The sequence below is a fragment of the Triturus cristatus genome, chromosome 3_2, assembly GCF_964204655.1.
Source record: "Triturus cristatus chromosome 3_2, aTriCri1.1, whole genome shotgun sequence".
In the NCBI taxonomy this organism is placed as follows: domain Eukaryota; kingdom Metazoa; phylum Chordata; class Amphibia; order Caudata; family Salamandridae; genus Triturus; species Triturus cristatus.
Window position 1 is genome coordinate 72,036,406 of NC_140584.1, and position 25,686 is coordinate 72,062,091.

The 25,686-nt window shown below is 42.4% G+C and overlaps 1 protein-coding gene across 6 annotated transcripts in view; it reads right to left on the bottom strand.

The window, feature by feature from the left end:
- The window catches only part of GRAMD1B (GRAM domain containing 1B), a 950,052-nt gene that overhangs the window by 56,970 nt on the left and 867,396 nt on the right, over window positions 1-25,686 (bottom strand). For all 6 annotated transcript variants that reach the window (XM_085647254.1, XM_085647256.1, XM_085647255.1 and 3 more), the window contains 5 exons: window positions 22,998-23,116; window positions 20,123-20,265; window positions 17,813-17,916; window positions 12,416-12,619; window positions 10,712-10,802 (listed from right to left, as the gene is read on the bottom strand). In XM_085647254.1, coding sequence (XP_085503380.1) covers window positions 10,712-10,802; window positions 12,416-12,619; window positions 17,813-17,916; window positions 20,123-20,265; window positions 22,998-23,116 — 661 coding nt within the window. The remainder of the gene's footprint in view (window positions 1-10,711; window positions 10,803-12,415; window positions 12,620-17,812; window positions 17,917-20,122; window positions 20,266-22,997; window positions 23,117-25,686) is intronic.

Here is a 25,686-nt window from a genome sequence, read left to right on the forward strand (position 1 = left end):
ACACACTAAATAAAAACACTAAGTAAGGCTAAAAAGCGCTAACAAACTGCGGAAGCGTGCCTTAAAGAGCCGCCCCTCCGGGCAAATTTATCCACCATTAAACTGTAACGTATTGGACTTGAGCCATGCTGCAGTTCTTTGCCTGCATTCTTAGGAAGTATCTAGTGGCAGTGAGTGATCTCCCTCCAAAGACAGGATTAGTTGGGTATCACTGGCATAATTTACTAGGTTGATTTTGTATGACCTACTAATTGGGATCAGTTTGCTCTTGTATATGTTAAATAGTATGGGACTAATTGCGGACCCCTGTTGGACGCCATGTTTAATGGCCCTATATTCAGATTGTAAGGGGGAAGGCCTAAGGCCTACTGTCTATTAGACAGAAAGTATTGCAGCCACTTTGCCACAGTGCCCCCCACTCCAATTGAGGAGAGCCTATCCAGGAGAATACAATGGTTGACCATATTGAACGCGGCAGACAGATCCAGTAGAACCAGTATGACCATGTGGCCTTTGTCTGCTCGCATTCTGAGTTCATCCATGACTGTCAGTAGGGCTTTTTGGTTCCGTGCCCTGGACAGAAACCAAACTGCTCATCTTCTAATATATGGTTGGTTTCTAGGATGTGAGATAATGTTTTGCTGACAAAGCGTTCGAATATCTTCACTGGATAGGGCAGGAGAGTTATGGGCCTATAGTTATTTAGAGACATGGGATCTAGGGCTGGTGGTGTGACTATGGCCTTCTTCCAAGGCGATGGCACCGCTCCGCTATTCAAGGATTGGCAACAGGTCTGCCACAGCTGTGGAAAGGGTTCTCTCTTCAACTCTTTCAACACCTGGTGGGGTATAGGGTGCTGCGGAGACCCCAAAGAGATGTTCAGTGGCAATTTGTTGAATTTGTCCTCCGTTAGAGTCTCGAAGTGTTCTAAGACCTTCATCTGACTCTTTTGAGCGGTGTCATACACTAAAAGCATGGGGGAGATTGTGCCTGGATCAATATGGCCAATCAGGAGGGACTGAGTTGTTGAAGTGGCCTCTAGTCCATCTAGGATTTTACTGATTTTCTCCTTGAAACACATTCCCAGTCTATCACAAAGATCTTGTGAGGCAGGAACCTGGTAATTTAAGCATTCAGGTTTAGATAGTTCTTGCTTTATTTTGAATACACTTCTAGCACTCGTGGGTGCAGCCAAAATATCATTAGAGTAGGTCTGCTTTGGCTCTGGTAATCTCTATCTTATATTTACGCATGGCCTCTTTTAAAACTATTTTATCCTCTTCCACATATAGTTTCCTCCATTTCCTCTCTGCTGTTTTACAGCACATTTTCAGTTCTTTTAGCTCTATGCTATACCAAGGGGTTGACAGTCTCTGTAAATTCTTTAATTCTTTAATCGGGACGACCAAGTTAAGGATGGTTCTGATCTGATTACCAAATTCTATATAGTTCTCTTCCACCGATTTGGAGCGCGGTGTTAAACATGAGTTTGCCTTGGCTACTTTATGGAGTTTGTTCCATTCTCTACCATAGTGTCTGATCTTAGTGATTGTTTTCTGCAGGGTTGATCTTGGGTTTTGAATGAAAAAGTTCACAAGATAACGATCTGACCAACATAAAGGGAGAATGCACTCTGTGACTACAGGATTTCTGGTGGAGAAGATTAAGTCTAATATATGTCCCTGTCCACCCTGATGTGTCGGTTCTGCCACCAATTGTGGCAATCCTAGTTTCTCACATGATCGAAGGAGGTCTTTTAGAGCTGGGCCCTAGTCTAAAGTAGACAAGAGATTAAAATCCCCAAGGATAATGAATCTGGAGTGTGTTAGTGTCATATTGCTACATACATCGATCATAGACTGTAAGTAGGGGCTGGCTATACCTGGCGGTAGCACAAAATACCTATAAGTAGTTGTCCATTGCTATCTTTTAAAGAGAAACCCAGTAGTTCTAGACCCAATGTTTTGTCAATGTCAAAGTCCATTTTCTTTAAAAATCAATCCCACTCCACCCCCCTTTTTGAGGACCCGATGCTTGTGAAAAACCTTATAGCCTGGTGGACAGGCTAGTCCCAGCTCAATCCCCAAATCTGGTGAGGTCTATGTTTCCGTCAAGAATAAGGCATCCATATTGTTCGACTGCAGTAATAGGAAGCTTTCAGTATGATGTTTCTCCAATGATCTAACATTTAGTAGACCGCATTTAAGATTGTTGATGCTCCTTTCCTTATTAATTGAAGTCAGAGTATCGGCCCTAATGGGGTTGGGAGAAGTTGCCACTGGCTTACCTAATGCTAGCAGCTGTTCTCTGGTATACCCCAGGAGGCCCGGCATCTGAGGAGTGTTCACCGATCTGACTGCACGGCTGACGCTGTGCGCGGCCGGGGGCTCAGACGGGCTTGCCTTTGGCGCGCCACCAGCACACCTGTTGCGCGCATCCGCTGCACGTCCGAGCTTGCATCGGCCTTAAGTAGTGAGGGGTTTCCTCCTGTTCTGGTCAACTAGACCGTTAACAAATATGGCGTTAGTTCGGTGACCTGCTCTTACATGCATAAGTACACAAGCTCACCTTTGCTTTTTGTAATCTCACTAATTTATAGACACGTTTTTCGCTCTCATTAGAGCTCTTCAGAGAGGTATAGCTTTAAAACTATTTACATCTACTACAAAAAATTACAATTTACATCCCATAATAAATATTCCTGGCAAATTACATCTACATCTGTTCAATCACTTTCATAGTACGTCCGTTTAAAGTAACACACTGCACTCTACACGACTCCACTTTATATCACTTCACTTTACGCCACTCCACAGTACACTATTCCAATATACGCCGCTCCACTCTATGGTAATCCACTGTACACTACTCCACTCTACCCCCCTCCATTGTACGCCACTACTATATGGCACTCCATTCTATGCCACTCCACTCTATGCAATTCTACTGCACACAACTCCAATGTACAGCACTACACTCACTGATATTCCACTCCAAACGACTCCACTCTGCATTACTCCATGGTATGCCACTTAACTTTACGCTATTCCACTCTATGCCACTCCACTATGGGCTATAACACTATACGCCACTCCACTCTACCCCACTCCATTGTACGCCACTACTATATGCCACTCCATTCTACACCACTCCAAGCTATTCCACTGTACACCACTACACTGTACCTCACTCCACCCTATGCCACTCCACTGTATGCATTCCACCCTACACCACTCCACTCTATGCTATTCCACTGTACGCCACTCCATGACAATCCACTCTACGCCAATCCACTCAACCACACTTCACTCTATCCCACTTTATTCTACACCACTCCACTGTGTGCCACTACATTGTACCTGACTCCATTCTATGCCCCTCCACTGTAAGACACTGTCCAGCATGCTACTCTATGACAACAATCTACTCTACAACACAACACACCACTCCACTTTACTGTATGACACACCACTCCACTCTACGTCACTAAACTTTACGCCTCTCCACTGCAAGACACTGCATGACATGCCACTCTGTAAAACAGCATTTTGCTCTAGTCTATGACACTCTACTACATGCCACCCCACTCTATGCCAATCAACTCCACAAGACTCTACTCCCCTAAATGCCACTTCACAACACTTTGACACTCTTTGACATGCCACTTGACTCCACTGTACGACATGCCACTCCACTCTGACACTGTACTCCACTCTATTCTTTGCCACTCCACTCTTCCCAACTCCTCTCCACTCCACTGTACCACAATTTACCCCACTGTATGCCACTGCATGACATTCCACTTTACGCCGCTCCACTCTACAACACTCTATGTAACTCCACACTACAACACTGTAATAAACTCTATGCCACTGTACTCCACTCTATTCCCCTCCACTGCACTGTGCAACATGACACTCCCCTCCCCTCTATGACTAGCTCTCCACTATATCACACAGCACTTGACTCTACATGCACTCTCCTCCACTCTATTCTACGACCCTCCACTGGAAAACTCTCTACTTCACTCTACGCAACTAAACTCTACATTATTCTACTGTAACCAACTCCATTCTATGCCACTAAACTCTATGTTATTCTACTATACCCAACTCCATTCTATGCCACTCCACTGTGCGATACGCCATGACAATCCACAGTACGCTATTCCACTATACTCCAATCTATACTACCATACTTGACTCTATTCTACACCACTCCACTGTAAGCCACTATACTGAGCCTCACTCCACACTTTGACCCTCCACTGTAAGACACTGTACAATATGCTACTCTATGACAACACTCTACTCCACAACATACCACTCTACTTTACTGTACGACACACCACTCCACTCTACGCCACTAAAGTCTACGCCTCTCCACTGTAGGACACTCAACAACACTCTACTATAAGACATGCCACTCCACTCTATGCCAATTCACTCCACTCTACACTCTACTCCACGATATGCCACTCCACAACAGTTTCTGACACTATGAAATGTCACTCAAGTCCTCTGTACGAAATGCCACTCCACTCTGACACTTAACTTCACTCTAAGTGATGCCTTTCCACTTTACTCTACTGTATCACACTCTACCCCACTGTACGACACTCCACTCTACGTGGCTCCTTTCTACAACACTCTACTCAACTCTATGCAACTCCACTCTACAACATGGATCTACACTCTATGCCCCTCCACTACACTGTACAACAAGGCACTCCACTCCCATCTGTGACAAGCCACTCAACGTTATGACACATCCCTCCACTCTCTGACACTCTCCTCCACTCTATACTACGACACTCCACTGGACAACACTCTACTTCACCGTAACCCACTCTATGCTACCCCACTCTACTCGACAGCATTCTAATCTATGGCACTTCACTGTCCTCTTATGACGCTACTGCACTCAGTGCTACTCCACTCTTACACCAATGTATGCCCCAGTAGTCAATGCCACTCTACAACACTCAACTGTACACTATGAGTTGCCACTCTACACCACTCCACTCTATGCCAATTCACTCTACTCCACTCCAATCTACAAGACTCTGTTCCACTCTATGCCACTCCCTGACATTTTCTGACACTATGCTACACCACTGCAATCAATTCAACTCCACAACACTTTACTCCACTCTACACCACTGTACAACACTCCACTCTACACTACTTCATTCTACAACACTCTACTCTACTCTGTGCTACTCTACCACACTCAACTCAAAAACACTCCACTCTATGATACTTCACTATACTCTACACGCCGCTTCACTCAATACCCCTACCCTATTTAGGACTCTATGCCTCTGTATGCCCCTCCACTCAACGCCTCTCTACCCCACTCTACAACACTTCACTCCACGCATGCCACTGAACTCTACGCCACCCAAATCTTGAAGACTGTACTCCAGTGTATGCCCCTCCAGTTTATGTCACTCTAGAACATTTTACCACTCTCTGCTGTATGACACCACAGTGTACGACCCTCTTCTCCACTCTACTGTACAAGACTTCACACAACAACACTCCAATCTAAGACACTGCATTCTACTGTACTCCTCTGTAGCCACACTACATGAACTACAACTCACCTCGCTACCATACACACTGTTCTCATAAATGATGCTATTTTAGATGTCATGAGTTTTGTTATAAAGGCTATGATTTAACATGCTATCAGTAATGTAATCTGAAAGGGTATCAGCAGTGCATTGGGAAGGCACAAGTTATAGTCATGTAGTGTGACCTGACTACTAAGTTGACAACACTCTGTATGGAGATGCACAGTGATAACTGTAAATTATGAATGTAACTGTAGCATTTCTAATGCTTGTGTAGTTGGTTTTGTATACAAAAAATGAATACATTTTTCCTAACTATAACTTATCCTTTGGTTTTTTCAGTGAATAGATAGATAGGTAGGTAGGTAGGTAGGTAGGTAGGTAGGTAGGTAGGTAGGTAGATAGGTAGATAGATAGGTAGATAGACAGACAGACAGACAGACAGACAGACAGACAGACAGACAGACAGACAGACAGACAGACAGATAGATAGATAGATAGATAGATAGATAGGTAGATAGGTAGCTAAGTACACATTACACTGAAAAAATGGTGTGATAGTTATGGTGTACCTGTCTGTTGCGCAAATTGTGGATTTCGGGTCCTAATCATAACTGGATCACTCTGCTCATTTATACCTCTTTTTCTTTTCATTATTTCCAACATGATGCTTGGTGCACTGTCTTGTGTAATGTTGGCCCCAAGAGAATTCTTTTTGTGAATGCTAGCCAATCAGAGTCGCGGTCTGATTTGTGAATCTGCAATGCACAACTTGTTTTTTAATCAGTGGAGGATCCAGTAATTAACGGTCCAGCTATCTCTAAAATTGTACCTCCTCATACCCAAGTGAAACATTTAAATGAAATGTAAATGCTAATTTCTTGAAAACTACTGAACAGATTTACACCAAACCAAGCACTGGTCCTTCAATGAGTAAAGGACTTGTTGCAAGACAAATTGGTTCACCTCCATTCAGCTGTTTTTTCTTGTATTGAGGAGCAAAGTTTCCTACGGATGTTAAAATGGATAAATTCACTTTTGAGACACCTGCCCACATTTAGACCCCTGCTTGACAGATCTGCGCAAAACGTGTCAAGAAAATCCCAAAGTGGAAGTCATTTTTGTGGAAAAGTTTGGCCAGATTTGTTAAACAGCAAATAAATACCCTGTTTTGAGGTCTAAACATAAGTTTTTACCGAAATCGCTGTGGTCAATGAAGTTGTGTGTCCAGTGCATTGCGGATTTTGGGAACTCGATCAATCATGGGGCACACATTTGAAATCATTTGAACCTGATTTCATTTTTTCTGTTGAATATATTGTTTCCAGGATGTATGGATGTGGAGTACATGCAGTGTGCTATTCAGCCATCTACTGTTTAATCTAAAATAGCAAATATTGTTTTTCTTTGACGTGTTTATTTTTCGTTCAGCCTTTAGATGGTGGAATAATGCTCAGTATGTGACCCCGAAAGAGAATCATGCTACAAAAACCATTTTACATAAATTGTAGTTACTTGAAAAGTCTGATTTTAAAAAAACCCATTATGTCACCAAAGTTAGCAATCAAAAAGTGTCCTAGGTTAGTTTTGCGGACAGGCAAAGATAATGTAAAAACTTAGTGTAGACAATATGGAAAAAATCTGGGAGAAGAAGAGGAACAATAATGTTACGGCAACAGCTGCATGGGAAATATAAGAGAGAAAATACATAGGTAGAGGAGAGGTATAGGAAGAGATGGGAAAAGTGTTTCGTTAACCATTAGATAGAGGGGGTGGAATGGGGACTAAAACAGAAATAATGAAATGTATGAACGAACTGTGGCAGGGAAGCTGATATGTGGATAAGGAGTCAAGAGGGAGGGAATAATTCAAAGAGAACTGAGAGTATGAGAAGCTGACAGAGATGGTAAAACAGATGGGAAATAAGTTAGGGATGACAGGAGGAGTAGGGCACAGACAGCATATAGAGCAGAGTGATTGGACATATATGGGGGAAAAGGCAGTGCAAGCAAGAGCGGTCAATATGGATAGAAAAGTAGAGACAACCTGTAGTAGCACAAGACAAAGTGCACCACACTGAGAGACAAAGACCAACAGACATGGAAGGGATCGGACAGAGAAAGTCAGAAAAACAAAATGAGGAAAGAAGAGATTAGAGAAAGTATTATAGTACAATGGTGTGTGTCTGCTAAGTCATTTTATTAATTCCCAGTGCAAACAACACAGTTCGCACGTGCACCGATCATCTTCTCTTTGTATCCCGGTCAATACTGTACTTTACAGATACTCGCCTATCCTCCTTATTCGCCACTGCCTCCATTTATCTATTTACAACTTTGAACACACTACTACCCTTTGTTCATTCCACACATTTTCCTTCCTCTTGTACCCGTCACATTCATCTCCTCTTAGTACCTATCAGTTCTTGCTACTATTTATTAAGTAGCAGTATGTTTTTGTCAATTTGTACATGTCCCATTCATCTGGCCAGCCGCTCTGAATCTAGAGTGTTGAATGCCTTTATCACTCATATGCTGGTCCGAAATTGGCCCCGAGTCGAGTTAGCTGGTTTAACGAGGACTGTAGACGGTCGAGGCTATTGCTGGGGAAAGCTTTAAAGGAAGGTGATGTAGGTGCTGTGCGTACTACCAGAAATGATTATAAAAGTTGTATTGCTAGGGCAAAGCGTCATTGGGATGAACTTAAGTGGCTGGATCTTTTAGAAGCGAGTACCATGAACAACAGCAAATTGTTCTGGGGCATCGTTAAGTGGGGATATGGTGGCCAGGCAGAGCGGCCTCAAAATAATGTTCCCCCGGAGAGGTGGGTGGAGTATTTTAAACCTCAGTATGCTTCCCTTCTGGACATAACAGCTAGCGAAGGTATTGTTGCCCCAAATATCTTGGTTCCTGATTTTAATAGTGCAGAAGTGACGCTGGCCCTCACCGGTGAGGCTCCCGGGAAGGCTCCTGGCCCTGATGGGGTTCCAGTGGACCTCCTTTTGAGTGATAAGGTTAAATGGGAGAGATACATTCAACTGGTTGCTAATGCCCTGGCGCGTGGTGCCCCTATCCCCGGCGCGTGGCAATTGGCTGAGATAATACCGGTATTCAAAAAGGGGGACTGGTCGCTTCCGGAAAACTACAGGCCCATTAGTTTGATTGACGCTACCCAGAAAATCATAGGTAGGCTGATCTTAAATCGTGTCCATCTGTGGTCAGCCTCAAACAGTATTTTGTCTCCATTCCAGGCGGGCTTCCGTCAGCAAATTAGCACGGTTGACCAGGTGTTCCGCTTTGTCCTTTTATACTGGAAATTCGTGACATTGAGTAAGGGGAGTCTTTATGCGGTCTTTGTGGACCTAAGGGCAGCCTTTGATTTAGTCCCTCGCCCCAAATTCTGGAGGGTGTTGAAGGATCTGGGACTGCACCAAGGGCTGTTGTCCTTAATACAGATGCTCCACGATGATAATTCCGCCAGAATCAGATGGGGAGGGCAGGGCGAGACAACTGAGGCCTTCCCGGTAGAACGTGGGGTTCGCCAGGGTTGTGCAATGGCCCCCACTTTATTTCCTCTTTACATTAATGGTATAGCCGAACGTCTTTTAGAAGCAAGCACTGATGCCCCTTCCCTTGCAGGTTTGAAAGTCCCGATCCTAATGTTCGCGGATGACACGCTTCTAATTGCCAAGACTCCTAGCGGTCTACAGCAGGCATTAGGCATTTTTGAGACTTTCTGTGAGGACCGTGGACTTGAAGTTAATGTAAAGAAAACAAAGTTTATGGCTTTTAACCCACATAGACATTTTATAAACAAGTTTTTATTGTTTAACCAATCCCTTGAACAAGTACAGGCTTTTACTTATCTAGGGGTTATTATACAAGATAACCTTAAGTGGATGCACCAGAAGAACTGGCAGCCATAAAACATAGACAGCTCACTGGAGCTATAAGTGGTGAATTCAAGAAATCCCTAACAAAACCAATCAAACCTGTGCTCCAGGTCTATAGTGCTAAAGCTGTTAGTACAGCACTGTATGGAGCTGAATTGTGGGGCTTCGAGAACTTGTCCTCCCTTACTGTTTCTGAGAACAAGTTCTTTCGAGGCATCACATCATTGCCTCAGACTACGCCCTTAGTTCTCCTTAGGTATGATCTGGGGAAGAGTTCTATTGCAGACATAGCTAGACTACGTCCAATTTTATATTGGCGAAGACTGTGGTCAACCCCGGAATTAGCTCAGTATGCAGCGGGGTTCCTGGACGTTCTGTCTATGGCTGGATCCTATAAAATTGGGTGGTTCAAGGATCTTCGAAAAACTTTTGAGGCTTTGGGTCTGAGCGATCTAGGGGTGAAGCCCCTGGGTGCTTCCTTTCCATCAAAAAACCTGCTAAAAGAAAATTACTGGGAGTGGACCAATACAAAGACAATGACCGATTGTAACACCCTCTCTCTAACGGATAGTTTTTTTAATATAAAATCTGTCCCAAGGCTTGAGCCTTTTTGGGACCTCATCACTTACCATTAGATAGGAAATTGTACTTTCAGCTACGGGTGGGATCATTGCCCTTGAATTCATTCACTGCCCGGTGGTCTAATAATGTAAACATCATATGCCCTTTTTGCAAATCCCATGAAGAAACGATAACTCACATGTTTTTTGTATGTCCTTCCTTCCTATCTCCGAGGCATGTCTGGTTGAAACCAATGTGTCAACAATTGGGTACTAGACAAAGTGGTGAGGCAATAAGGATTCTGTGTACTAGCACAGAACCGGTCATTGTTGTGGCTGTGGCAAAATTCTTAAGCTGGGCGTGGATAATAAGAAACCGGAACATTAGAGAGTGATGTCCTAGCTGATTCTGATGTGCTCTTGTATTATTCTTGAGTATGATGAAATATGTTTCTTTTTATAAATTTTATTGCTTAGTTTTTAATTCTATTTTAAGTAATCAATTAAAGTGTATACATTTTATATTGCTATTTATGGACTGTGTACTTGTTTTGTATCGCTTTTATGACAATTGTCGAATAAAGCTTTCTTGGATTGGATTGGACAATTTTCCAGCCACCTCTGACTTTTAACTCATCCCCAGCCACAGTAGTTCTTGTTTTCCTTACACTCAATACTTACACACAGCTGATTACTAGAAGAAGCTTGGACACACTTTGAAAGTGACGACCACCATGACGTTCCTCGGAGAAGTGTCGGGTCTGTGTGGAACCTGAAAAGAAACCGTTTATTTGTGAGTTTCTGTCTTGCCTTTTGCTTTTAGTCAGCTGCTTCCCCCCCACAATGCTTGGAAAATGGAAGCAGAGTTGTTGGATGTTCGGGACCAATAAAGCCTACGTATGTGCAGTATGAATGAAATGGTAGACAAGAGATGTGGGTGAACGTGCAACATTTTGTCCATCATTTAAAAAACATAATTGTTGTGAAAATTATGTCTGGTGTATATTATGCAGGATGCTTTTGGCTGGTATCACACACAAATTTTGATCACAAGGTCGTACCTCTTATACAAAAGTCAAGTGAGATACAGTAGGAAACTCGTTAAAGCAGTGGTTCTTAACCTGTAGCCCAGGACCCTTGGGGGTCCGCAAAAACGATTCAGGTGGTCAAAGAATTTTTATAAAATTAAATAATAGTAACAAATCAGTAATGTGTTTATAAATGAAGAAGCAAAATGTAAAGATGAAAATTAAGAAAAAAAACGTAAATGTGAAGGAATTTGAAATTAGAATCTAAAAATTAAGATAGTATCCTCAGATTTATTTGTGGGAGCAGAGGAAGAGATTATAATATGAACAATGAGTGGCCTAAAATTAATTTTCAAAAGCTTCAGACTTCCCATTAAAATTAAAATGTTCAGAGTTTTATATATGTTTGAGAATTAAATAAAATATTTCATTATTTGTGTATTTATTTTATGAATGCTTGTTTCAGTATTTTTTTGTCTATTGTTTTGGGGGTCAAATCATCAAAAATTCTTAGGCCAGGGTCTCTGGCTTTCACTAATGGTGCAGAGGTGGGTGCTGTCCCCAGATTCCAATAATTATTCAGTCAGGGTACCCGAATTCATGTAATGATTAAGTGGGGGTCCAAAGTAATCAAAAGGTTAAGAACTACAGCGTTAGAACAAACATTGTTCTGAGGTGGCAGAACACATCCATTTAACTGTTCTAACTATATGTTTTCAACTCAAAGCAGCTTTTTTGCCAGAGAAAGTGAAGCAAGAAGACATAACTGCTTTAAAAAGACATTACATGAAATATGAGAACTCCTACATTTTGGAATTATGAAATATTGCTCTTGCGTAACATGAATATGTCTTACAGCTCTAGCAGAGATAAAATGTGAGGCATTTTGTGTGAAAACTTTAGAATCAGGTGGTAGATTCAGGCCACTATATTACTGATTACTGACAGAGATAAATACTGAAGGTGAAAAAGGACATTGAATCATGGGCAACATGAAGCTACGTTTTGGTGTACAACTACTGTCATACCATATCTTAAACAGAGAATTGGCCGTGAATGACGACAGAATGCTAAATAACTTTGGAAAAGAGAATACATCATTAACTGCGGCATTAGATGCCATAATGGCATAGTCCCAAAAGAGTTCTTTGAGAAGCCATTCCACGTGCAGGTATTCTGGTTGGGAAATGCCTTCTCTATCTTGGTGTTGAAAGTGTGGACAACCGCAACTAGATCTAATGGAAATGACTGCCAGTTGTATCTGTTGGGTCTCTCAGTGTCTGGAAGATTTATACAACTACAGACACACACCCAGGGGATTACACAAATGTCATTGTTAGGAGATAAAGATTCCCACCTGCCACATGCTTGATCCTGTGTATGACCTCTTCATCTGTGGGGGTGGTTATTGGGCTAAGTGGTTCATCAAGATGAGGGACCCGTAAATGAGAATGGATCCGCTTTCTCCGCCGAACAGCTGCTACCTTACTTACTTTCTCTTTGGGGGATTGCCGATGGAGCTCAGATAGGTAGGCACTCTCAGTTTTAGTGAGCTCATTTTCTGAAAAATAAACATTGATTTCAAGTTTATGAATGTCATTGGATTTTTGGTAGCATACAATGGTTTGATTCTTCCATCCACCACTACCAATACTTCTCACAGCTAAGCAAATACTTTCTTAGCAATTCCAATTACAAAAAGTGTTGCTTACCTTTTATCTTCTATGTTACTAGCCATGCAATTTTCTCCTGCAACCAATTAGTAGGAATGTCGAACATCTTGAAGAAGGACTAGAAGTTAATAGGTAGATCTGACTCTCCCTTGAACATGTATGTTATGACCTACAGCTTGATGATCAGTTGCCGTACAGACAAGGTGCTGTTGGATGTGGAGCTTGCAATGCAAAAGCAGAATGGCTAGGTACTTTCAATATCATTTAGACCCATATTAGGACTATGAAGGGCAGAGTACTTGTGTACATCTTAGCACCTGTGAACCCTACGTTCTTAGTGCATGTTGCACTTGCTTTGATTTTTGCCCAGATACTTACACCAGGGCTTGCGTTGACATCAACTGTCTTTGCAAAATTGTATTACGGGGCAATAACATTAGCAAAACAGATGCAGAAGTCCTTTGCTTTCTTTAATGTCCATTTCTGATAGTGAGATCAAATAACATGCAGAAACACACTCAATACCATGTTACTGACACTTAGGTGTTATTCCACAGATTATCATGTGACACAAAGTGTCTAATATACCCCGTTGCATTTTGAGAGCAACCAGTGATGTAAGAGATTAAGCATTTACTTGTTAGAATACTTTTTCAACTTTACATTAGTTGTAAATTCACATTTTGCATTATCGTGCTGCATAGAACCGAGTAGCAAAATGAGGCTATTTATATGAACATTTGAAAATTCTGAGCTTCTGGGTTTTGTCCGTAAGGATACTCTTTCATGAAAGCTACTTAAATGGTACCCCGAGAAAATGTTACATTGATAACAAAGTATCTTGAAAACATAACACAATACATGCACTGGGTTCAGTGTTAATTTCCTTCTTTGAGCAAATGTTTAAAATATATAATACTTACAAAGTAATAAGTGTGCACCCAAAAACTTTTGGATTCTGTCTATTTGGTGGAAATCTTTATTGGCACATGAGATATGGGGTGAACATCACTTAAAACAAATCTAACACTCCTCCCAACAACAGAGGGGGGAATCGGATACTTTTTGTAGCCAAGAATCAGATGATGCATCCGTTCCTTGTTGAATGGAAACATCAACTGACCATGCCTCAGTGTCCTCTTCACATTGTGTTCTATATTTATAGTTTTAAAAAATATATCATTGGATGCGTGGCGTATCACATGGGAATTTATTCCAGAAAATTGACAACTATTGTTGCATCAACGTAATTTGTTACTTTTGCACTGTGACTAGATTGCCATGCTGCGTATGCTAGCCTTCCACCTTGCTTTGGAGAAAGGAATGAAGTTGGAGCAGCATTAAAGGCGTTTCCAATAATTAGTTACCGTAACCCATGTAACATGCATCGAATCTCTGTCATAACAGCAATACCTGATGAAAGTGCAATATTGGTTGTTTACCAACGTGTATTCTGTTTTTTCATCAGATGATGACAGGTCATAATAGTTTGAAAGATAAAGGTCATTATACAATGTACTGCACATTTTGACCTCTTACCACTGCTCCAATAGACTGAAATATCTTCTCTTTTTCTCATGCTATTTGCCACAATATTGGTCTCATTTAACTGGATAGCTCATCGTACTTAAAGAAGTAATCTCCAGCAGTTTTATTTTTCCTCCCAAAACACATGCAACCGATAAAGCAATATCCTTTTCACCCTGAAATGAAGTGTGGTATGCCACAAGTTTCTTTCGTTGTGTTTCTGCAACGTCTAATAACTGCTCTCTGTAGATATAAGGTTAGATATCAGTTGTATCCTAATGACATCCAGATTTACATTAAAAGCCCACATGATCTAGAATGATTTTGCCCCATGCAGATGTGACATCACGTAGCTCAAAAACTGCTACATGGATTGGAACACATTTGAAATCCTCTTCATTCATGGGAAGCCAGGCCCTCCTGTTTGACTAGCGCAAGAATTAGGTCCTCTCTTAACAACATTAAGCTTCATCCTAAAATCTACAGTCATTTCAACTCTACATTATCATTTACCATGCAAGTTAACAATTTGACTCAGAAGGTATCCTTTCAACTTCATCACCTTTTTGGGGATAAACACGTCCCCACTCCTCCACACCCCACCCTTGTCGATAACCACACAACACTGAAGGGGCATTCTTTTGCACCACTTGAAAACTCTTGTGCACTCTTCCATGCTCACAACTCCTGCACTTACAGCACCCAACGACTCACTCACTCAGACCCACACTCACCAGCCACCAACCACACTGCACTTCACACTCCTTAACACTTCTGCATACTCCTCAACCTCAACACCCGCCCTCCCACAAAACAGGCCACAGAGATCTGGGACATGCTACACAATCATGCCCATGACCTTCTGTTCCTCATGGAGACCTGTCTGACTCCACAAGTGGCCCTGACATTTCCACAGCCATCCTCCCAGCTACAAAACTATCAGAAAGGACAGACCACAGAAACCCTTCGGCAGAATCACCATCATCTTCAAGTACTCCAACATTTGCACAACCTACCCGGACAAATCCCCCAGCAACAAGGAACACCTGTCCTCCAAGCTCCACATCACAGCCAGCTTCACCTTGAGAGTGGCACCCTCATCTACGGACTTCCAGAACTCTCACCAACTTTGCTGACATGATCATGCACTTCACTGCATCCCTCTACCTAGTGCCTTCATCCTGTCCGGAGACCTGAATTGCAACCTGGAAGACGGCACCATCTAGAAAACTACCACACTACTCAAAGATGTGTAAAACCGGCCTCACTCTTCATGGTAAAGAACCCACACAATCCGTCGGTCACCCTCTGGACATGAATTTCACCACCTTCAACAACATCTCAATTAACAAGCCCATGCCAGTCACCTCGACTGACCACTTCCTCATAAAATTCGCCATCCCTGTCCTGCCAATACAGATCTACCACTGCCAAACCATTTTGCTGGACTGGAACAAACTCCTAGATGAAGTCCTGACAACCACGTTCATTGAACACCGGCCTGAACACAGCAGCAGCCTACTCGACTCAATTACAAACATCCTGGCTCCCCTCAATCCCAAAAAAGCCCCTAGATGTAGAGCAGTTGATACATGGTATAGCTCATTATGAAGAACCACCACTGTAAACAACTGGGACACCGCTGGCAAATGAGAGAGAACAATGAGGACAAGAACCCCTTCAAATATGCAATCAGACGCTACCACCAGCAGATCCGTACCACCACATGTTCGGCATTTGTGAACTGCAATGACACCAGCTCAAACAGAAGTAAAGAGATCTTTTCCATTGTGAAAGGTTTCACCTCCTCAGTGGCCACCTCAACAGCATCACTCCCTCACATGACCTCTGCCTAAAGCTCTACAAGTCCCCCCCAGCAAAATAACAATCATAAATGACAACTTCAACTCTCAAACGGACGAAGCAGAACTCACAACATGATCCTAATCTTGTCCAAGGAAACCACACTGATCAAAAGGCCCGACATCTAAACTGAAGAAACTGCCTCCACCACGCAGTCCATTTACTATGGGGCCATATTGGATCCTTGGCCCCAACACGTCTTCATCAAAGGACCACTGCCCATACGTTTGGCACTCACCACGACCCTGAACGTCTCAGTCTCAACAGCCATTTACCAGGACTCTTGGAAACATGCCACCGCTCTCCCCTTGCTCAAGAATGACATCACCACCTGGCAATTACAGACCCAACTCCCTGCCAAAGTCCTGGAGAAGCTGGCGAAAAAGCACCTAACCAACCATGCCAAGTCACACCAACTACTCGATGCCACACGATCTGACTTCACACCTAACCACAGCACAGAAACAGCTCTCCTAGCCACAACAGATGATATCTGTATGATCCTGGGAAAAGAAGAGCCAGCCCTCATCCTCTAGGACCTTGTGGTTGCCTCTTGCTTCTACACCCTGAAGGTACTTAGGAATATCTTCAAGTGACTCCCAACCAGCACATGCAAAGCTGTCACCCAGGCCATCATCACAAGCAAGCTGGGCTACAGTGGCACAAGCAAGCAACTCACCAGGCGACTTAAAACCCTTCAGAATTCCGCAGCCTGGATCACACTCAACCTTCCACACCATACGCACATCACACCGCACCTCAGGGAGCTCCACTGACTTCCAATACACAAACAAGGACTGTTTACACTCTTCATACACACTACAAAGCCCTATACAACACAGGCCCAGCTTATATAACCCACTGAATCTCAATCTCCAAACCCACCACGCACCTTTGCTCTGACAGACTACTACTCAAATACATTCCCCACATACACAGAACAAGAGCTGGCGGTCGGGCTTGTAGTCATCGCTCCTAAGGCTTGGAACAATCTGCTGTTTTACATCAGTCTGCAAACAGACTGCCACCCACCAGTCCTAGGCCTTGCTAGGCCTGCACCTGCTTTCCGCTCCAGGATACCCTACTGGTTTACAGTGCACTTTACAAATGCTTATAATATAATATAACATAATGTAACACTACTGCTGACACATCAATGAACAGACCTCAATGATGAGTAAACGTTGACGAGCTCAAACCTTTGTGGCTAGACTCATTCTGGTTCAAAAAAAGATAATATCACACATTTTCAGAGTCCCCTCTATTGTATACTGGTTAAACAAAGTGTAAGATTTAAAACTCTTTACTTGGTCTACAGAGCCCTGTACAGCAATGTCTGGAGTACCTTGGCAAAGTGTTTCACCTATACCAAAAGAGCAGAGGCCTACAGTTGGGCTAACAACACCACTAAGAAACAAATGATTTGGTGGGAAAGTTCACCCACTCTTCTGGCTCTACCCTCTGGAGATACTTGCCTTAATCTCTTTGCCCCCAGGCTAACTCCAGGAAATTCTGCTAACAGCCAAAGATCCACCTTCTCCATCAGGGGCTTGGATTAGTTTAATTGTTTGTGACTATTGATTTACTCCATCACTTGCCTATTGAGCACTTTGAAACAGTCTTTAGTTGAACACACAGCAAAACCTATACATAAATAAAATAAATAAGTAGTCATGCATCTACAAGAATACCTAAGTGGTGGAAGTAATCATCCAGTCCACTCCAGAGGTTTTTTTCTATAAAGGTTTTCACCAGCCCCCAAGGCTGTTTTCTGTACCGAAGCTCTGTGGAAACCCTGCAGCATAAAAACAGGAAAGGAAATTAAAACAAAATGCCTCCAACAGGTAATGCAAAATTAGTACTCTGGTAACGAGTGGTGCTGCATAACCCACCTTCTTATTTAGGGATTTGCTCTTCATGTAGAGTGCTGCAGAAAGCACCATGTCCTTTGGAGGCCCTACTCTTTATTTAGATGCAAACTGACAAACTCATCAAAATCTTCTATGGTTTATCCATTTACCCATTTGGCACAGTCTTCGGAGAATTCACAGCATAGCATCAAACCTCTTTGATTTGTCAGTCACAGATATGAATGACTGACAAAGCTGGACATATTTTCATTCCTCCTTGGTCTATTGAGGGTCAAGAGAGTCGCATACTGTGCTATGGGACACATGCTGCCTTGTGGTACACCATATAAATGCACATAATAGTGACTGCAGAATCAGCTCTCTCTCCCATAGAACAGCAAATTGACACCTCTAATTTCATACTGATTAATATACCGATAAACAACTGTGTTATTAATTGGCTTCAGATCCACTTAAGCATTCAGTGCCTTTTGGATTAACTTGCGATAAAATGTTAGACCTACCAGCAGGGCTTTAAGTGGGCCGGGTCTCACCGGTACTGAGCACCAGCAGTTTTTTGAGGGGGGCCTCGAAACGGGTCTCTATTGAGCTCTGTTTTGTGCCCTGGCACAGGCGGTCTGTTTTTTCCGACTGCAGTGACAGCTGGCACATCGATGTGCGCGTGCTCACACTGCTCACTTCTCACTAGTGGAGGAGTTACGGCATGACGTCATGCCAGGTGAGCGTTATAGGGCAAGGGAAACCCTTTAAAGAGAGTAATTTTCCTCCTTGGTTTCCCTTCTCTTTTTGAAACTCAGAAGCAGCAACATCGTCGTGGTGTCAGGGCTTTAAGTGGAAGCATTTTCAATATTATACACAAGCCATAGTTGCTGCTTATTTATCTTATGCAACTAAAAACCATTGACAAAGCCAATAGTCCTGACTTGTTGTAGTTATGATGTTACTTGTTGTATCATATATCTGGAGGCAATGACAAAAACAGCAAAATACAAGTTGGGCGGCACGCTATGCTAAGTACTGATTTTTAGCTTGTGACCCTCCAGTTTTTTCATCCCACTTAAAGCTCTGCCTACCAGAAGCATGTTAACTGTCCTACTTTGAAAATGGGTTGAAGTTCTCAGTGAAGCACGTTTTGGGGATTCACACATGGTGATGGAGTCAGGTTGACAGTGATTGATTCTGATCTCCTGGGGGCACAGGGCTTGAGAAAGATCTGACTAAGCTTCATTGTTAGTTTATCCAACATAGAGCACTGTTCTGTTATCACGCTCTTTTTCTGGAATTTAAACATAAGAATTATTGAGATCCATTCTAACTACAGCACTGGATACTCAGTTTGTGATGTACAGTCAACATCATCAAGACTTTCGGGATCGAGGTGCACTCAAGGCCTAGCTCGAGCATATGGTATATGGCAAGTACAAGAACAGTACAACACAATTATCACAGTTGTGATAAAGATGGCAATATCCGGCCAAATTTATTAGTACACTTGCAAATTACAATTTTAGGGTGCGTGTACATTTTCCAGGCAATAACAAACTAGCTATTAAAATTAAGAGGTGAATTAGTTCGCTCAAATTCGCAGACAGTGTTTTTGTATACTTTACTATAGTAAAGTATACAAACAATCAAACAAAAGGACTTACTTAACGATTTGAGGTATTATAAATTCTGAAGTTTCTGGCAGATTCTATCAAACCTCAATTAGCTTGCACATTGGGATAAAATTACTGCTGACTTAAAACACAGCAGCAGTAACTCCATTCATTGCAATTTTCCTATATCTGCCAAGAATCAATGTTTCTATATTGCCACTCACTTCTAAATTAACCCAGAATTATTTACAACAAGGGAAAAACATGCTTTCTTTGGGTCCTCACTGGATGTACTTAAATACCTTTCTGCATTTTTGACTTTAGGTCCTACCTATAACAATAAATTTGGAAACTAAAGAGTAGTGGAAGTCAGAGCCACATAGATCAATTTGTAACAAAATTCAATGGCATCTACCCCAAAGCATGCATTTTGAAAAAGGTTTACTAGAACCAAGCTGAAGAATCATGTGACAGAGTTGGAATTGTGACTTACAATTCCTCATAGATGCATACAGAAAACTGTAATTCTCACCTCAGTCGGCTTTTATTCCTGGCGACCCTTGTAAGCGTGTAGCGGTTAATGGTGTAAAAATAATCATGATATGGGACATCATGCGTAAGTACTTCTGCATCAATCACATAGCACTCACTCTCCTGACTGGCCTTGTAGAGAGTCTGAAAAGAAAATACACCACTTGAGAATTTAACAGACACCCATGTTGCCTTACACCACTCCAGTGGCATGGTTGAACACCAGAGAATAATCTTGTCCTACTACAACACATGTAAATACATGCTCAACACAATATGCCAACACAGGGCATATAACAAGGATCTTTGGATTATTTTCTATGTGGCTGATATATGTAAATCAAATGATACATGTAAACACAGGTACACAATACTTTTCAGGAGCGGAGGCATCAATTTGAAACTTGCTCACGATGAAACTTCGACCATCTGACTCTCTATTAATTTTTCATTACAAAAATAAATAAAATGTTTTTCTCTTTGAAAGCCACCAAAAGCACTCATCCTCTTTTTCAACAGCAGAACAGAATTTCCTCTGAACATTTTCTTCTTCTAAGTTGCCTCTGCTTCCACATTGTTTCCTCTTTCCATTTTTTTCTCCCTCCAATAATTCAAATTGCCCACTTTTTTTTAACTCATGCTGCACACCTTTCTCTGTCCTCCTCAAGCTATCCTCCCATTCTTGGCCCCTACATCTCCCTTGAATATTCCTCACTTCTTCTCCTCCCCATCTCGATTCTCTAACCCGCCCCTTACTCAGTTTCTTTCCTGATTGAGGATCGTTCTGGGACCAACTCAACTGAACCTTTCTCCGTTATTGGTTTGTGCTTGTTCAATTGTAAAGTATTTTTTTGTCCATGCAGTTTGATGTGAGCTAAAGCATGTCTTCTCTTGGTCATAGCATGGAGGACATCAAGGCAGAATAAATGCAAACAAAAAGACATTTACAATCTGTAACACTTAATCCCATTGTAGACAGAGCCAAATTTGTTCTATTCTAATTTGGGAGGAGAGGCCCCTGACCTTGGCTAAGGCAATCTCCATCTCGTATACCCTCTTATTAACTGCCAAAACTCCGCAAATGTTGGAGGTTTTGGCTCAATCCAAGCCCTGGCAATGCATAAACGGCAACAAGCCATAATAATGGAAAATAAAGCAGTTGATATGGAGCCTGGGTCCTCTATTAACCCCAAAAGAATCTCTTTCTCAGAAATAATAATGTTACGACCCGACAGATTACATAGCTCCTTTGCAATCAATGACCAGAAGGTGGAGAGTGCTGGACACGTAATAAACATGTGTCTAACATCCGCAGCAAAAAATAAACATTTAGGGCAGTGGGTTTTAGGTGTCACATTAGGCGCAGCCCATTTAGAAATAATTTCAGGCGTGTAGTACAAAAGAAATAGCATACGATGTTGCTGAAGTTTTAAATTAACAGAGGTGACAGAGGTAATACCTCTGTCACCTCTGTTAATTTAAAACGTCTTCTCTTGTTTTATGTATAGTATGCTTATGCCACATGGTTTAGTGTGCTATGTAAGAAGACATAGCTAAATAAATAACACATTTGTATCTAGTATGATCCTGGAGGAATGATGATCCCACCATACACATTAGCCCTATGCAAAACAGCTGGATGCCTACATCTGAGAACACACACTAGTGTGTTGCCATCCTCACACCTCCCATACACGAAGCACCCCAATGCGGCAGGCTCATATTCCGATTACTTATCACACCATTTCCAGGTGCTGTACCTTTTCATGACTCATGTTGCATGTTCTCGGGTTGCTCTATGACATTTGACTGCTGACTATGAGCGCCCTACGTAAAGGTTGAGTAACAGCGAGGAGACCAGATGGAACCAGAAACACTTTTTCGTAATAATTTTAATTTTTAATTGGAAAAGCCACTCAAAAGTGATATTTTTGTGGAATTTCTGTTGTCATTAATGAATCATCTGACTCAAAGAAGATTAGATGACGTGTCAGATAGTGACGTAAAACAAAGTACTTCATCATGCTACCAAAGACATATTTTGGAGCAGTCCAATGGTAGCATGAGGCATAAACAATATACGTACATCAGAGATGATCTTACATAAACATTGCATATGTTGCCTAAGACAAAGCATAATGATGTATGGGCTTCTTTGCAATGCATCTGAAATGAAACACTTTAAACAGCACGTGACCTGATGACTCAATGCGAGGCGCTTATGGCCTCATTACCAATTTAAGACCCTTAGGAGTGATAGTGTTCCACCATCCTACAGCATCCTTTCGGACCCAAAATTCCCAGGTCTGGAAACACAGGACCAGTTTTACTGAATGCAGATCCATATTTGGCATATCTGCATGTAAAGAGAAATAAGAGATGTGGGCATAGGTAGAGCCCAGTACCCTTCTAACTGCTACAAAACCACAGGTGGAATAGAAAAGTGATGGACCAAGGTCAAAGAATCCCCACTGCTCAGATACTCTCCGTGGCAAAAGCCCATGTGACACGCACTGTTCTATCAGCCGAACAGTCTTCTAAACTGGATTGAATGCATACACGTTTTCATCCATGCACAGACAGTACTCATACCAGGGACAAAAATTAATGTCTGTATTATTAGGATACTGGCCGGAATCAGATATTTCTGCCCCTAGTACTCCTGCAGCCTTAGCCAGCCAACTCGTAATGAGGGGTTAGTGGTGGTGGTGATGACTAAACTTAATAGCTCTAGTGGAGTAAGACACTTAAAAATATCAGCGTTCTTCGCACCAGAGTGTCAGCTTTAATTTCCAGATGTGAGGAAGCCGGCGATGCATATGGCACATGCCTAACAAGCAGATGGAGAACCTTTTGATGACCCACAAACTTTATACCTGAGTCTCTGTGACAGTGGCAGTTTTTGGAGCCAGTGGGTTGGTGAGGGTGATAGTGTACAGAATTACACGAGTCTGGTTCCCGTTTTCTTCCTTCTTCCAGGGGTGAAAAATGACATCTATGGGGAAACGAAATTGCATAAAAATAACAGAGATATCCATCATTCAAATACATTGCAAAACCTTTCACAACAAACAATGTTTTGCATGTTACATGTTCTGGGACAAAGGACAATGTCACATGCTCTGGCATATTCAATCAAATACACACATAAATTAACACCCAAACATCCACTGACAAAGAATTAGCTGGAGTGTGCCAAGTCAAGCCCAACAGGGAAGAACATATTTTCAAATGGTGCTGGGGAGTCATGGCACTGGCAGACCATTCTGCATAGCTGTATGCAGCCGAAGCCCGTGCAGGTAAGAGCCGTGGAGCGGTGAGGCGGGGTGGGAGGGATTTTGACAGTCGACCACCAGGGAAAATTAATTATTTATTTACTTTTCCCTCAGCTGTCAAATCCCCCCCTCAACCCGGCCCCACCGCCTCACTGCTCTTACTTGCTTGGGCTGCGGCTGGTTGTACGTTTTTAGGTCACATTGGAGCGAGCTGGTGCCCAAACATTTGTGCTGTATTCTTTTTTGAACATGTCCTTGCCCACATGGCTTAAACTGAAGTACATCCTTGTGATCTTGGCCTCCTTACGCAACTTAAAAAAACATGCACTGACTTACTGCAGTCTGAGCACTGGAAGTACTGCCCACCTACATCATTAAAGTAACATTTGCTAAATCTTTCCCTGCATTGTGTTGTGGCCACTTTGGCGGGCAGCTAGTTCCCAACAGCAACACAAGGGTGCAATAGTCTAAGATTTCCTGCTTCTTGGATGCAGGTACAACAGCAAGTTCCTCTAATCAGAAAGCTAGGTCGCAACAGAAGAATAAATGCTGAAAAGCAGAATGCCTTCCAAGTTTTTCGAGAGGCATTAGCTCAGCATGGAAGCTACATCTCTAGCAAGCCTTAAATAGGCACATGCTACTCTAATATATGAACTAATAGCACATACACCTACATTTCAGATGAGCTAATAGAGCTGCATTTGAAGAGTACATCTAAGTGTCAATGACTACTGTAGCATTCTCCCCAGCCCGGGTACTCGCCAATGACTACGTCATACTCAGGAGCTTACTATAACACGTCTCTATTCCTCAGTGTGCAACCGTGAACTCATCATTCTAAACATGCATTCACTTCACTAAACTCTAATGCTTACTTCACAGTTCAGCGGAGTCCATCAGGAGACACAAGGGTTCCATCATTACCCACTCACACAACACTACATCTCCCCCACTGTTAAATACAATCATTTTTTTCCCAAATATCTACACAACAAAAGCTCTTCAATAATCCTTTGAGGTGCTGTTATTACACGCACACGCACCAACTGTGTCTTTAGAAAATGGGGAAAGGAAGTATACGTGTCCATGACCGGCATTGGGGATGTAGAAACCACAGCAGTTAGGGGGGTCTTCACGTGTCCTTTTAGATCCAGTCTCTACATTGACATCAGTGCCTGACGAGCGACGAGTCACATGTTGGAAATGCGAGGAATCTCATGTATTGGACTTCCCAGGACGTTGGGCAGTCCCCATGTTTCCTTTGGTGGTTACAACATGAAATGGTTGCTGTCGAACAAGCACTATATCTCCATTGTGAACGTAACGTCTTTTGCATGTCAACGCTTGTCTGCATAGACCTGCATTTTCCTTTTACAATCCTTGTCTTTCATGCAGGTCTCTTCCTCAGTGTATGATCTTTGGCTGGTCCATTGTGGTAACTTGGTCGTCATGGCTTTCACCTGTGGTCGAGTGAGGGGTTGAACGGTAAGCTCGAAGAGTCGGATTTAAGACAGCCTTAAGGTCGAGCTTCTTTACTACAGCACGCTGGGCAGCTTTCTGAAGAGTAATCATGAAACAATCAACAAAGCCATTGGCCTGAGGCCAAAGAGATGTGCTCTTCTGATGCTTCAAATTAAGATGACTGAGAAAGTCTGTGAATTCTTGACTGTGGGTTGTGTTACCATATCATTTGACTCCAGAAATCATTTCAGGAATAAAACCAGTGAGAGGATATGTTACAGAAGGGGATCTTGAGGGAAATAATTGTGAGTCCATGTAATTCCCCAATTATGGGCTTATAGAAGGCCAATGGCAAGTACAGGATAGTTCAAGAATTGAGGAAAGTGAATAAGATAGTGGTGCCCTGTTGTGCCGTGGTACAGAATCAAGTCACAGTATTTTTTTCAAATACCATGTACTGCAAAGTAGTTTACTGTCACTGATTTATGTCAAGCTTTCCTTTCAGTGCCTTTTCATGAAGCAAGCCAGTAAATGTTCTCCTTTGTGTTCCAGCAGAAGGTATTAACATGATGTTGTGTCCACAAGGTTATTCAAAAGTCCATCAATTTTTAACCAGATTCTGAAGAGAAATCTGGAAACCCTACAGGTGCCCTGTAAGTCTACCCTCATTTCGTACAAGGATGATCTGCTTGTGGCATCAGAAACACATGATGCATGTAAAGATGACACACCCGTAATCTTGAATCATCTGGCTGAGAACGGACACAAAGTGTATCCAGGTAAACTGCAGTACTGTTACAAAGAAGCTCAATATCTGGGAACATTATTG